This window comes from Panthera uncia, chromosome X (assembly GCF_023721935.1).
Source record: "Panthera uncia isolate 11264 chromosome X, Puncia_PCG_1.0, whole genome shotgun sequence".
Classification (NCBI taxonomy): domain Eukaryota; kingdom Metazoa; phylum Chordata; class Mammalia; order Carnivora; family Felidae; genus Panthera; species Panthera uncia.
The window spans coordinates 84,419,989-84,435,151 of NC_064817.1; the positions used below are offsets into that span (position 1 = coordinate 84,419,989).

The 15,163-nt window shown below is 42.0% G+C and overlaps 1 protein-coding gene across 1 annotated transcript in view; it reads left to right on the forward strand.

The window, feature by feature from the left end:
* Positions 1-15,163, forward strand: part of ATG4A (autophagy related 4A cysteine peptidase) — a 63,239-nt gene that overhangs the window by 29,153 nt on the left and 18,923 nt on the right. The window contains exons 2-3 of the mRNA XM_049644161.1: positions 11,163-11,273; positions 13,783-13,854. Coding sequence (XP_049500118.1) covers positions 11,163-11,273; positions 13,783-13,854 — 183 coding nt within the window. The remainder of the gene's footprint in view (positions 1-11,162; positions 11,274-13,782; positions 13,855-15,163) is intronic.

Consider the following 15,163-nt stretch of genomic DNA (forward strand, 5'->3'; position numbering starts at 1 on the left):
GGTGTTAAAGTCCCCTGCAATGACCACATTCTTATCAATAAGGTTGCTTATGTTTATGAGTAATTGTTTTATATATTTGGGGGCTCCGGTATTCGGCGCATAGACATTTATAATTGTTAGCTCTTCCTGATGGATAGACCCTGTAATTATTATATAATGCCCTTGTTCATCTCTTGTTCCAGCCTTTAATTTAAAGTCTAGTTTGTCTGATATAAGTATGGCTACTCCAGCTTTCTTTTGGCTTCCAGTTGCATGATAAATAGTTCTCCATCCCCTCACTCTCAATCTAAAGGTGTCCTCAGGTCTAAAATAAGTCTCTTGTAGACAGCAAATAGATGGGTCTTGTTTTTTTATCCATTCTGATAGCCTATGTCTTTTGGTTGGCGCATTTAATCCATTTACATTCAGTGTTATTATAGAAAGATACGGGTTTAGAGTCATTGTGATGTCTGTATGTTTTATGCTTGTAGTGATGTCTCTGGTACTTTGTCTCACAGGATCCCCCTTAGGATCTCTTGTAGGGCTGGTTTCGTGGTGACAAATTCCTTCAGTTTTTGTTTGTTTGGGAAGACCTTTATCTCTCCTTCTATTCTAAATGACAGACTTGCTGGATAAAGGATTCTCGGCTGCATATTTTTTCTGTTTAGCACACTGAAGATCTCGTGCCAATCCTTTCTGGCCTGCCAAGTTTCAAAAGAGAGATCAGTCACGAGTCTTATAGGTCTCCCTTTATATGGGAGGGCACGTTTATCCCTTGCTGCTTTCAGAATTTTCTCTTTATCCTTGTATTTTGCCAGTTTCACTATGATATGTCGTGCCGAAGATCGATTCAAGTTACGTCTGAAGGGAGTTCTCTGTGCCTCTTGGATTTCAATGCCTTTTTCCTTCCCCAGTTCAGGGAAGTTCTCAGCTATAATTTCTTCAAGTACCCCTTCAGCACCTTTCCCTCTCTCTTCCTCCTCTGGGATACCAATTATGCGTATATTATTTCTTTTTAGTGTATCACTTAGTTCTCTAATTTTCCCCTCATACTCCTGGATTTTTTTATCTCTCTCTCAACTTCCTCTTTTTCCATAACTTTATCTTCTATTTCACCTATTCTCTCCTCTGCCTCTTCAATCCGAGCCGTCGTCGTTTCCATTTTGTTCTGCATTTCGTTTAAAGTGCTTTTCAGCTCCTCGTGACTGTTCCTTAGTCCCTTGATCTCTGTGGCAAGAGATTCTCTGCTGTCCTCTATACTGTTTTCAAGCCCAGCGATTAATCTTATGACTATTATTCTAAATTCACTTTCTGTTATATTATTTAAATCCTTTTTGATCAGTTCATTAGCTGTTGTTATTTCCTGGAGATTCTTCTGGGGGGAATTCTTCCGTTTGGTCATTTTGGATAGTCCCTGGAGTGGTGAGGACCTGCAGGGCACTTCCCCTGTGCTGTGGTGTATAACTGGAGTTGGTGGGCAGGCCGCAGTCCGACCTGATGTCTGCCCCCAGCCCACCACTGGGGCCACAGTCAGACTGGTGTGTGCCTTCTCTTCCCCTCTCCTAGGGGCGGGATTCACTGTGGGGTGGCGTGGCCCGTCTGGGCTACTTGCACACTGCCAGGCTTGTGGTGCTGGGGATCTGGCGTATTAGCTTCGGTGGGTAGGCAAGGTGCACGGGGGCAGGAGGGGCAGGCTTAGCTCGCTTCTCCTTAGGTGATCCAATTCAGGAGGGGCCCTGTGGCAGCGGGAGGGAGTCAGATCCGCTGCTGGAGGTTTGGCTCCGCAGAAGCACAGAGTTGGGTGTTTGCGCGAAGCGAGCAGGTTCCCTGGCAGGAACTGGTTCCCTTTGGGATTTTGGCTGGGGGATGGGTGAGGGAGATGGCGCTGGCAAGCGCTTTTGTTCCCCACCAAACTGAGCTCTGTTGTCCGGGGGCTCAGCAGCTCTCCCTCCTTCTGTCCTCCAGTCTTCCCGCTTTCCGCGCAGAGCTGTTAACTTATGACCTCCCAGACGCTAAGTCGCGCTTGCTGTCGGAACACACTCCGTCCGGCCCCTCCGCTTTTGCCAGCCAGACTCAGGGGCTCCGCTTGGCTGGCGAGCCGCCCCTCCGCCCCGGCTCCCTCCCGCCGGTCCGTGGAGCGCGCACCGCCTCGCCGCCCTTCCTACCCTCTTCCGTGGGCCTCTCGTCTGCGCTTGGCTCCGGAGAGTCCGTTCTGCTAATCCTCTGGCGGTTTTCTGGGTTATTTAGGCAGGTGTAGGTGGAATCTAAGTGATCAGCAGGACGCGCGGTGAGCCCAGCGTCCTTCTACGCCGCCATCTTCCCTCTCTCTCCCTTAGGTTGCTCATTTAACACATAGTGAATATTTATGAGGATATTTCCTCTGTATCCATCACAGAACCAAGTACAGAACTTAAATAAATAATTGTTGGCTCATTTATTTAGAAATTCACATACAGACTCTCTTGACAAGTGAATCCATCTTCTCTTCCCAGAGCTTAAAGTACTCCTCCTAACAACCCACCCTACCTCTACCTCCTACAGAACCATAAATAGGTTGTTAAGATAGGTCTGCCCAATAGAACTTGCTGTGATGATCCTATAGCTGTGCTGTCCAGTATGGTAGCCAGTAGCCACATGTGGCTGTTGAGTGCTTGAAATGTGGCTAGTGCAACTGAGTAACTTAAATTTTAGTTGTATGTAATTTGAATACATTTAAATGTAAACAGCTGCATGTAGCTAGTGGCTACTGTATGGACAATATAGGTTAGACCACTGGCTTTCAAGCTTTTTTGATCCAACAATACAATGGGAAATACATTTTATATTTCAACCTAATTTATATACACACAAGTTTTGTGAAATGATATTAATCCTTATTATGTATGATATATTGTAATATTTTCTATTCTATTTAATTTCATTTTTTAAAGCTTATTTATTTATTTTGAGAGAATGAGCAGGGGAGGGGCAGGGAGAGAGGGAGAGAGAGAGAGAGAAAGAGAGAGAATCCCAAGCAGGCAACTTGCTGACAGCACAGAGCCCGATGCAGGGCTTGAACTCACAAGCTGTGAGATAATGACCTGAGCTGAAACCAAGAATCGGATGTTTAACTGAATGAGCCACCCAAATGCCCCTATTTAAAATTTCTTTAAATGTTTATTTAGTTTTGAGTGAGAGAGAGACTGAGTGTGAGTGGGGGAGGGGCAGAGAGAGAGGGAGACACAGAATTTGAAGCAGGCTCCAGGCTCTGAGCTATCAGTACAGAGCCCGATGTGGGGTTCGAACTCAAGAACTGCCAGCTCATGACCTGAGCCAAAGTCGAACGCTCAACCGACTGAGCCACCCAGGCACCCCTCAAGTGCCCCTATTTGATTTCATTTTTTAAATATGCTGATTTCAACCCACTATATAGATTTCAAAGCCCACTGATAAGTTATGATGTGCTGTTTGAAAAACACACTGCTCATTTTATAGATGGAGAATCTAAGGCCCAAAGAAGTGCAGTAAGTTCTCAAAGGTCCCATAGCTACTTAGTGGCAGGGTAGGATTAGAAACTACATTTTAGGTTTCCTAGGCTAGGGCTGTTTTTAAGAGGGGTGAAGAGTGATCCCTCCTTCTCTTCATCTGCCAAAAAACCCCCACATTTTTTATGTCGAGCAAAATTATTTGATACACTCTTCATTTTGGCTAAATACTGTCATGATATCATGCTCCCTACATGAATCATGAGCTCTATATTTGAGTATTCCTTCTCTTTTAGCTTGGGTACTATCCAAAATCAAAGATACAATGCCACAGGGGCTTTTTTGGACCCACTGTATGATGTGGCAGTGGCACTAATGTGCATCTGTACTCCTGGTGAATACAACCACACTTCCCACTTAACAGTTTGATTCTTAACAACAAAACCTGTTGATAAATAATCAAGGTGATTCTTACCTCAGCTTGTGGGATAGTTACCACAAGTCTTGAATTATAAAACCAGTAAAATGTTTTTATCCATCCATCCATCCATCCATCCAATGTCCTACCTTCTTTGTATGTCTTATAAACAAAGATAAGCTTTATAAAAGTGACATCTTGGGGCACCTGGGTGGCTCAGTCAGTTGAGTGTCCAACTTCGGCTCAGGTCATGATCTTGCAGTCTGTGAGTTTGAGCCCCGCATCGGGCTCTGTGCTGACAGCTCCGAGCCTGGAGCCTGCTTTGGATTCTGTGTCTCCCTCGCTCTGTGCCCCTCCCCCGCTCATGCTCTCTCTCTCTCTCTGTCAAAAATAAATAAATATTAAAAAAAAATTTTTTTTTAAAAGTGACATCCTTTTCTTCTGAAAAAATGCATCTCTCCAAAAAGAGCAGAGTTACCTTATCAAAAGCAAAATGAGGCAGCGATTTAGAGGTGGTGTATGTGTAAGGTAGATCCTGCCTTCCTCACCAGTTTGTGCATGGGATCCCATTTCTTCATGGATATCTCTTTTTTTTAAGTTTATTTATTTATTTTAAGAGAGATAAGGAGAGCTGTGAAGGGGAAGAGAGAGGGAGAGAGAGAGAGAGAGAGAGAGAGAGAGAGAGAGAGAGAGAATCCCAAGCAGGCTCTGCACTCAAACCCACAAACCATGAGATCATGACCTGAACTGAAACCAAGAGCTGGGCGCTTAACCCACTGAGCCACCCAGGTGCCCCTCCTCATGGATATTTCTGAATGCATTTCAGTCAGCAGATAGCAGACAATAATTTATCCTTAAGTGAGAACAACAACAAAAATATACTTAAAAGGGCAATAAGTTTTTCAAAAGAATCACTTTAAAGGAAAACCAAAGAGTCCAATTTTGACTTATGTTTGATTCTTGCCATCATTGTGTCAGTAAGATGAAGTGACTGAATTCTGTAAGATATGTTGTGTTTTGTGGGGCCAAGCTATCAATGGCCTGGTTGATTTTTCTAGCTGAAAAGTAAGGAGTACTTTCATTTAACACTCATTTACCAATAGTCCCTTGCCAAACAGACTGGTTATCCCTTTGCTGACTTGCCCTACAGTGGGTCAGGTGCAGCCTCCTATGCTACACCACCACCAGTACTAGTCAGTTAAATAGAATCTTAGAAAGTCATAAAGTCTAGCTGAATGATAACCCTTCGGCTAAGAGTCTATATGGTAAGTCTAAAATGATAAAGGGCGTCAAATTTTTTACTGGTCTGTAGAGAAAGGATGCATGTCTTTCACATTATTTGACCACCCAGCATTGCTAGAATTTGACTTGCTGAATACATTCAAGAAAACTTTCAGTTTGGGACATGAAAATCCCCCATGGAAATAATGAGAAATGATGTCCAGTTCTCTATTTTTAAAGCTCTTCATTGTCAGAAAAGCAGGGCACTGGGAGGAAGAGAAATGAAGATGGGGTGTGGTCCATGCATGGGTGGGCAGAGGCTGGAAAGGCAAGAACACTAAGTGGACCCAGGAGGAAGGAGGTGAAGGCACATTTTAGGCTGAGCTTTGTTGTTCTGAATTCCTCCTGCCTTCCTAGGTTCTGCTTATCTACCTGCCATCTACCATGCCCCTCTTCACTTTTTTTTTAAACCCTTCCTTTGTCAACCAAACCCATGAGACCAAACTTTATCTCCCTATCTCCTTTATCTCTCTCTGTCAAAAATAAATAAACATTAAAAAAATTTTTTTTAAAAAAGTGACATCCTTTTCTTCTGAAAAAGATGAAGAAGAAATGTTGTGGCTAGACCAAACTTTATCTCCCTACACTGCACCATGTTTTTCTGCTACCATTTATTTCATCATTCACACTTACAAACTGGAAGGTATTTTTAACTCTGACTCTCTCTCTCTCCCCCCAGCCCCACCCCACACTCAGTTGCTTGCCAAATCCTTTTAGTGAATTTCTCCCTTCCCCCTTTCCACTTATATCTTATTTCTATCAAGGCTCAGCTCTGATACCACCTTTTCTAGGTTGTGCAAGGCCCATTCACCCCCAGTTGGAATTAATCGTTTCTTGCCTTCCACATTGCTTTCTTTAAAATTTTTTTTTAATCTTTATTTATTTTTGAGAGACAGAGAGAGACAGGATGTGAGTGGGGGAGGAACAGAGATAGAGGGAGACAGAGAATATGAAGCAGGCTCCAGGCTCTGAGCTATCAGTACAGAGTATGTCGCAGGGCTCAAACTCACGAACTGCAAGTTCATGACCTGAGCCGAAGTTGGATACTTAACCAACTGAGCCACTCAGGTGCCCCTCACATCGCTTTCTTTTTAAAACTGAACTAGAATTGACATACAATAATATATTAGTTTCAGGTATACAACATAGTATTTTGACATTTTTATATGTTATGAAATAATCACCTTTGTAGGGCTAGTTACCATCTGTCATTATACAAAATTATTACAGTATTATTGACAACATTCCCTATGTTGTACAACTGCTTTCCCTTATTATAATACTTATTGCTATTAGTTGTTTTCAGACCTGTCCTCTCCACTAGATTAAAAGCTTTTGGAGGATGGATGCTACGTCTCAGTGATGTTTTATCCATTGTGTGCATAGTAGGTACTCAGTAAAAGTTTATGGGATGAATATGTTAATGAATATTCGACCCTTACCATACCTGTTTTCCATGGATATTTTCTTGTTTTTGAAGCTGTTACTTGATACTATGTTAAATGTGCATGTATTGCTGAAAAGGCTGTTCTGGAATCAGCAGTATCCTGGCATGCCTTTAGAATCAGGTGGCCTACAAGGAAGACATGCTGTGGTATCTCAGGCCCCTTCTAGCCCTGAGATTCTGTGACATATTTCACTTAAGAGAATTTGTGTTGTTTGTGGGACACAAGCCTCACAGAATCTGGGAACCTTCAGGTACAAGTGTCTCTGTTAAGCCCCATCAGAAAATGTGTTGTTCAAAGCCATTTTTTCATTTGCTTGCAATTTTATAAAAACCAACCTTTAAAAATACAGTCAATGACTGGAAAAAAATATTAAAGTAAGATATCGCAGAAATGGCAGAGTGAGAACCTCTGAAAATTCTATTTATAAGAGCAATGAAAAACACTGGCAGAAATGGTCATAGTCAACCTTTTCAGAACCGTGGAAGTTAGCCACAGAAAGCCTTTCCCCGGAGGCTTTTATGGAAAACTGTTAGAGGTGCAGCCACTAGGAAAAACAGTATGAAGGTTCCTCACAAAATTAAAAATAGAAATATCATATGATCCAGTAATACCACTTCTGGGTATTTACCTGAAGAAAACACAAACAGTGTTTAGAAAGATATATGCACCCCTATGTTTATTATAGCACTATTTACAGTAGCCAAGATATGGAAGCAACCTAGCTGACCATCAATAGATGAAAAGGTAAAGAAGATGTGAGATACTCTCTCTCTCTCTCTCTCTCTCTCTCTCTCTCTCTCTCACACACACACACACACACACACACACACACACACTGGAATATTACTCAGCCATAAAAATGAATAAAATCTTACCACTCGTGACAACATGGAGGGATCTAGAGGGTATTATTTTTTTAATGTTTATTTTTGAGAGAGAGAGAGACAGACAGACAGAGCATGAGCAGGGGAGGGGCAGAGAGAGAGGGAGACACAGAATTCGAAGCAGGTTCCAGGCTCTGAGCTGTCAGCACAGAGCCCAGTGCAGGGCTCGAACTCATGGACTGCAAGATCAATGACCTCAGCTGAAGTCAGATGATCAACTGATTGAGCCACCCAGGCACCCCTAGAAGGTATTATGTTAAGTGAAGTAAGTCATCCAGAAAAAGACAGATACCATATGATTTCACTTATATGTGGAGTCTAAAAAACAAAACAAGTGAACAAATCAGAAACAGACTTAAAAATACAGAGAACAAACTGGTGGTTGCCAGAGGGGAAAAGGGTGAGGGATGGGCAAAATAGGTGAAGGGGATTAAGAAGGTACAAACTTCCACCTATAAAATAAATAAGTCATGGGGACTGAAAGTACAGCATAGGGAATGTAGTTAATAATATTGTAATAATTTTATATGGTGCCAGATGGTGACTACGCTGATTGTAGTGACCATTGAGTAACATATAAGTTGTCAAATCGCTATGTTGTACACCTAGAACTAAGATAATATTGTATGTCAGCTATACTTCAATTAAAAATAAAAAAATTTAAAAAAAGAAAACCATTAGAGGCAACTGATTAACTTCATAGATGCCTGATGCAGTAGATCAGGCCTGATCATAGATGCCTGATGCAGAAAGCTTAAAAGAAAAACCTAGTGAGTAACATGTCCATTGGAGCTTGAAAAGTTCGGGCATATCCCTGGGAATCTAGAAGACTATATGCATGCTCAGGACTGTGTGCATTCCCAGTGTTGTGTGCATGCTCAGGAAAGAGCTGACAGGGTTCTAAGCTTTTGCTCTGGCTGATCTCAAGCTCTGCACAAGGGAAGACTAAGGCAGAGTTATCAGCCACCTGGCTGAGTGTTGAAGGCATGTCCCAACATGTACACATAACCTCTTGGCCAAGACTGGGAGACTTGCTGGTTCCAAGAGTTTAAGGAAGTCTTTGTTCAGTTATTAGCTGACCACTAAGCCAACCTAGCAGAGACTTCAGTGCAATAATTATTATTAAAGTAAAATGGAACAGAGTGAAGCCTGTTGTTCATCAGACCTTGTAGAAGCTAATTCTTGGTCTGCCCAGCTGTGGTCTTTGTAGCTCTGCCTGTATAGCTCCTATCTCTTTAAACAGGATGAAAGGGGCAGTAAACTCATATGGGGCTGATGTTTGTTCATTTTAAGGCAAGATAAAAGTAGTTTATGAATTTTTTTAAAGGATTGTGTTAGTCAGAAGTGATTCTGTTGGAAATGCGATTTCACTTTTGCACCTTAATGATGCCCCAGTTTGCTTCTTCATGACTCTGAGTTCTCCTTGTGGAAGACCTTATTCCTCTTTCCTCCCTGGATCCTCTTGTATACACTCTCCCCATGTTATTGCTCTTCACGTCTGTTCTGGCTTTCATTTGTTTCATCCATGTAGCTTCAACTGGGGCTGGCTGTAGCCCTGCATTCTTGAAGTCCATTTTCTAAGAGGAGAATCGGGAAGAACAGAGACCATCTTGACCTTCTTGCTGGCCTGAGAAGGGCTGAAGAGCAAGAGGAAAATTCTTTGGCTACCATTTTGGTCAGGGCCATCCCAAATGAAGCAGTGGAGTTCTCACAGGCTTTAAGGGGCTGTACTAATTTGACCAGCTGGCCAGGGTTGGCGATAGAGAAATGGTTTTTCTTGGCCAGTACTAAAAAAAAGACCCAAAGCTTATATGCATACATGCTGTACATTCACCCAATGCACCCTTCCTCACCCCTATCAGGGGAATGCCAGACAGGCTGCCCCTTTCCCACGCCCCTCTCAAGCCCCTCATTTTCTGACTCTGTTTCTAGGCTCCACTGGATGTTCATTTTAACCTGATTTCTTCTGCGTGTGAGGGGTAGAGAGTAGGGTGGGAAGGTACACAGTGTGATTTACACCACCTCAGTCCACCACCTCCTGGGGATGGCCTGACCTGGGTGGTCATTTTTAGCCTGGTATTTCCTGGGCTTAGGCCAGGGGCTGAGGCCAGTGACAGAGAAGCTAAGAGGGCACAGGTTCTCTGGCAGATCTAGCAGTGATGAGCTTTCACCGGGGAACAAAATGGCTGTCTCATTTCTAACCTCTTTAGGTTTGAAAGACTGCCGAGTCTATAACCTTAATGATTAAAACATTCTGAGGAGAAAAGCTACTTAAATCCCTGAAATATTGGACTTCTGTAATACATCTCAAGAAATGCAGTATTTCTTGAACTACTGGGTAGCTCTGTTTCTAAAATTATAACTTCACACAAATTATAACTTCAGTTTATACAAATGATACACGGCATAATGTCAACCTCCAACCAAGCAGTGAGAGCAGGTTAACCTGTTTTCATGATCAAAGAGGACTCATTTATATTTAGGAACATTTATTTCTATGAAAACAGCATGCTCCTGCCTTAGAAAACAAAACCAAAAGAAAACAATTTGTCCTTTCAAGTGAGTTAAACATATCTCACAATGCCATTTTTACAGGAAAATCATTCCCTTAGGGCTTTCAGGCACTGCTGTGGGAGAGTCCCTGCAGGTGCTTGTACTTACTCTCTCTGAGCTCCCTTCCCCATAGGGGCTGGGGAGCCTCCAAGAGCTCAGGTGAGAAGGCATGTGTTGGATGTGTTAGCTTTGAACTTGAAGTGTGTTTTCTCATAGACACAGCACCATATACACGATGAAATATACCATCAATTTTATTTCCTGGTTGCAGGTTAAAATAGGTTTTTGTGGGAAACTTGTTTACCACTTATGATATTATTTCTCTCAGGAAGGCACTTAAAGAGAACTTTTGAGATTAGGACCCTCTCATAAGTCAGTCTTAACTCTGAGCAGACTCTTTCCCCACAAGTGGTACAAAAGTGAATTTTACCTCATCTCACATTACATGGTTCTAAGTTCTGAGAGTCTGGCCTGTGAACTTACAAGGTTTAATTATATGTTATTCAGTTACTTTATCTTGAGAGATAAGCATGGTCATTTGTGAATCCCAAGAACAAGTTATAGTTATCGTCAGCTTCAAGATTCTTCTTTGCAGAAGTCATATGTGAATAAGATGGCAAACAAAAGTACTGTTAAAACCGCTGGTCTTCCAGCTAAAATACTACATTTTCACAGTTTTGTAATCTTTGGAGTTTGTCACAGCCCATTCCAATGCCTCCAGCCACTAGAAACCTCATAATATTCCCTGTAATGTGGGCATGAGTTGGATATGCAAGTATTAGGTATTATTGTATCACCTTGATCCACTTTTGCTTGGAGAAGCTAGATAAGTGGCTGTTTACAAAGAATACCCCATGATGAAAAGGTTTTGAAATGACCCTGAACTAAATATTTGGAGATGGTGCCAAATGGGACCATGAGAAAAGGAAGGTGAAAATAGGTGGTCAAAAGTAAATCCCTCTACTAAAGGATTTGAGGCTTTGTGAGTATCTTTGTTCCTCCAAGACAAGGATTTGCCTCCATTCGATTCAAGCCAATGATCTTTCACCTTCAGGACAAAGGTAATAACCAGTAAAACCACAGAAGCAAATCCCCTCTGTTACATTTTGCTTAAGTTTCTTTCCTTTTCTTTCAGTTTTATCCAAATATGAAAACCAGATTACTATTTTTGCTGACTACCTAGAAGAATTTCCAGATACGGATGAGCTGGTATGGATCTTGGGGAAACAGCATCTCCTTAAAACGGGTAAGGTTTGGTAGCATTTGTCTGTGAGAACCTAAATGAGGTGGGTGCCTGAGGTTAAGGTCCTATCCATTTTTCCTTGTGGGGTTGGTGGAGTGTGACTTTGGTAACTGTTCATGCCACTTGTAGGCGGACATACCTTGCAGCCAGAGGAGGTCAAGCCACAGACTCCTTGCTTGCACAGGTCCCTTCCGAGGCCCTGAGAGTCCTTAGCAGCATGTTCACATGATCATAGGTGTTTGTGCAATTTGAAAGGGTCATATATATATTTATTCTTTTCTTTAAAGGAGCACCCCTGAATTCCATAAGCCTTGACTTTCAAAAACCATGGACCCACTCGTGGTATCACTAACCAGTTTTAGACTGTAATGCCTGGGCTACATACTTCTCATTCCCCTTGTGTCCTTTTCTATCTAGATGAAAGACGCTGCCACCCAGGGGACCTCTAATCAGCCCAGGGCTGTCAGAAACCACGTCAGACACTAAGAAGTTTTGTAGGTGTAGATCTTTTGCTGACTGTAGCACCTTCTCAGTTTATTCTGATTTTGTATAGAACTTTTAGCCACAGCAGCTAGATGGAAAAGAGGCTTGAATATTTCTTCCTTACCCTTATATACTTACAGATTGGGGAAGACCTTTTATTTTTTATTTAAAAAGTTTTTTAATGTTTATTTATTTTTGAGAGAGAGACAGAACATGAGTGGAAGAGGGGCAGAGAGAGAGGGAGGAACAGAATCCAAAGTAGGCTCCAGGATCTGAGCTGCCAGCACAGATCCTGACACGAGGCTCGAACTCAAGAACCACAAGATCATGACCTGAGGTGAAGTCGGACGCTCAATCGACTGAGCCACCCAGACACCCCAGGGAAGATCTTTTAACCTAAAACTGCCAACAGCCCAGCACCCTGATAAAGCCTGAGCTTGGAGAGAGTCAGCTGTCTGTCTGTCTGTCTGAGGAGAGATGCTCTTTGAAGGCCCTAGCATAGAGGAAGAAATAGGAAGGAGCTGATCACAAGGCAGGAGGGGAAGTTAGCATCTTCTGGCTCCACCCTGTGTCTGGTTTCATCCTCTGGATTGGAGAATCCTGAACAGTGGAGAGAGTTGAGGATTAGCAGTTCGGAGACCTTTTGTATACAGACTCTTCCCCTACCTTAGATAAGTCACTTTCTCTTTCTGGATCTTAACTTCCTTCACAGGTACTTAAAATGAGGAATACTGGAAGGGATGTCTTCTAGTTCTGTATTCCATGATAACAGGAATCCCCAGCTTGTCAAATATGGCCATATCCAAATGTTAAGTTGGGAAATACCTTTCAAAGTGCACTTATGGTTAAAGTGTCCATACAACTACCCCCAGCCTTTCTAGCATAGAGGAAAGCTGAAAGGCCTAGAGAATATCAGAAGAAGGAGTGAGTGGTGTGAACATTTGAGAGGGGAAGTATATAAAAACAGCTAACATGTATCACAGGCTTACCGCATACTGTACCATCTAAACACTTTCCATGCATTATCTTGCAGAATATTCACAACTCTATGATGTAGGTGCTCTTATTCTCCCTATTTTAAGGATAAGAAAACTGAAGCTCAGAGAGATTATGTGACAAGGCCACACAGTTGGCAAGGAACAGAGTCAGGGCTCCAACCCAGGCAGAATATGACTCCAGAAGTTTTACTCTTAACCAGTGTACATCTGCTGCCCATAATGTGGTAGGCACTGGGGACGTGAAGGGCAGGGAGAATTCAGACCACTCAACTTTCTGGTTTGTTCAAAGGAAAGGCAGGAGAGAAAACAGAAATTATTGGCTAAAATCAAATTTTCTTTTCTTCTCTTAAAGTGCAATGGCTCTAACTTCTATACAGATGGACCCGTGAAAGCCGCCGTATATGTGGTCATTGAAGTAAATTTATGTCATAAAATGCACAAAATGCTTTGAATAAAGACACCAAAGTGTTTGTGTCTAATTTATCCATTAGATTACAAATGCCAGCTGCACTGGGTGGTGTTGTATATTTTTACACACTTAATTTACTTATTGTGGATCTTCCTTTTTAGTTAAACATACATGCATGTACACGTGTACACCCCCCCCACACACCCCCACACATACACACCCCTAGTTTTAGATAATGGACACTGGGTACTGATGAGAGATCCAACCAACTATCATCGTTTCAGGCAGGGGCTGGTTGCCTTGTTAGTGGGTTATCCTTGCTTTTCTTATCCCTTGTCTTTTGGCCACTGACCCCAGTGTTAGTACCTGTCAGGGCCATGGAGCTCAGTGAGTAGGAGACAGGAACCACCTGGCCAGTAGTACTGGTCAAAACATAGGTGAAAGGGAATTCTGAAATTACTTGGCTAAGGTGATATTGGGTTTCCTATGAACTTCCCTAGCCCCATAACAATGGAATTGACTGGTTTATTTGAAAATGAGTTTCCTGCTGGCTCAGAAATCAAAGGCAGATATCTTTAGATGGGATGTGGTGATTTAATTTTAATTTCACATTTAATTTCAGAAAAATCTAAGCTGTTGTCTGATATAAGTGCTCGTCTGTGGTTTACATACAGAAGGAAATTTTCGCCAATTGGTAGGTATATCATTTGTTGTACTTTGCTTTCTTCCTTGTTGATAGCTTGCCTGAGGTGATCAGTGACATCCAAGAAATCTCAGAATTAACAGCTCACTGTGGTGAAGAATTTGCTTTAGGGGAATACTTAAATCATATACTTTATTCAAAAGTTTCATTGCCCAAGTACTGCATCATGTATGGTTCCTTGGTGTGAATATGTAATTGCCAGGATATTTATGAGTCCACCTCCAACTGTTCAGGCACCAGGTAGTATTAGTTGTTTTCCAGGAGCAAGGAGAAAGTCAAACTTCTAGTCTGGGTAATATTTATTAACTCATAATCCACTGCTTTGTGGAGTTACTTGATTATTAAAGACAGTTATGCCTTGAATGAAAGAAAATAATTCCTATGATTTCCACCCCCTATGATATTAAAGCACCATACCACTGGAAGATGAACTATGATAGATTTCCTTGGAACTAATTATCAGCTGTTAGGTTACCACCTGCTGTCTAGGAAAAAAAAAGGTCAATAAGCTAAGTGAATTGTCTCCCTTTAGAGAAAATCTGTAAAATGTTTGCAAGTAAGGTGGCCTATTCCTAGTATCATGGCCCTGTAGGAAAAAGAATGTCAAATCCAAGTGGTGGAAGCTATTCTCCTAAGAGAAAACCTGTCTGATTGATTTTGATGCAGGACTGGACATAATAACTGGAATGAAATCCTACTTTCTGATCAGTGCCCAAAACAAAGTCCACATGGACATTTTTTGCTTTCCACAGGAAGTACCCAAGCAGTAAAATGCCCAAAGGAAAAATCTTTAGTACCCAGTGATTTTATTTATTTATTTATTTAAGTAATTAATTATATTTTAGAGAGAGAGTACATGCACCAGCTGGGAAGAGGAGAGAGAGAGAGAGAGAGAGAGAGAGAGAGAAACTTAAGCAGGCTCCACACTCAGCACAGAGCCCGACACAGGGCTTGATCCCATGACCCTGGGATTATGACCTGAGCCGAAATCAAGAGTTGGATGCCCAATGGACTGAGCCACCCAGGCACCCCTAGTACCCAGTGATTTTAAACTGTTAACTTTCTCTAGGTGAAGAGATCTTTACAAGGCTTAAAAACATTTGCAATTCAACTCTGACAGTTTTTTTTTTTTAAGTTTTAAGTAGGCTAAATGCCCAATGGGGGGCTTGAACTCATGACCTTAAGATCAAGAGTTGCATGTTCTACTGACTGAGCCGGCCATGCACCCCAATTCTGACAATGTTTTGGCAATAGATGATCTCTTCTTTATCTAGTCTTCATTGCATCTCTCCTGTACTAA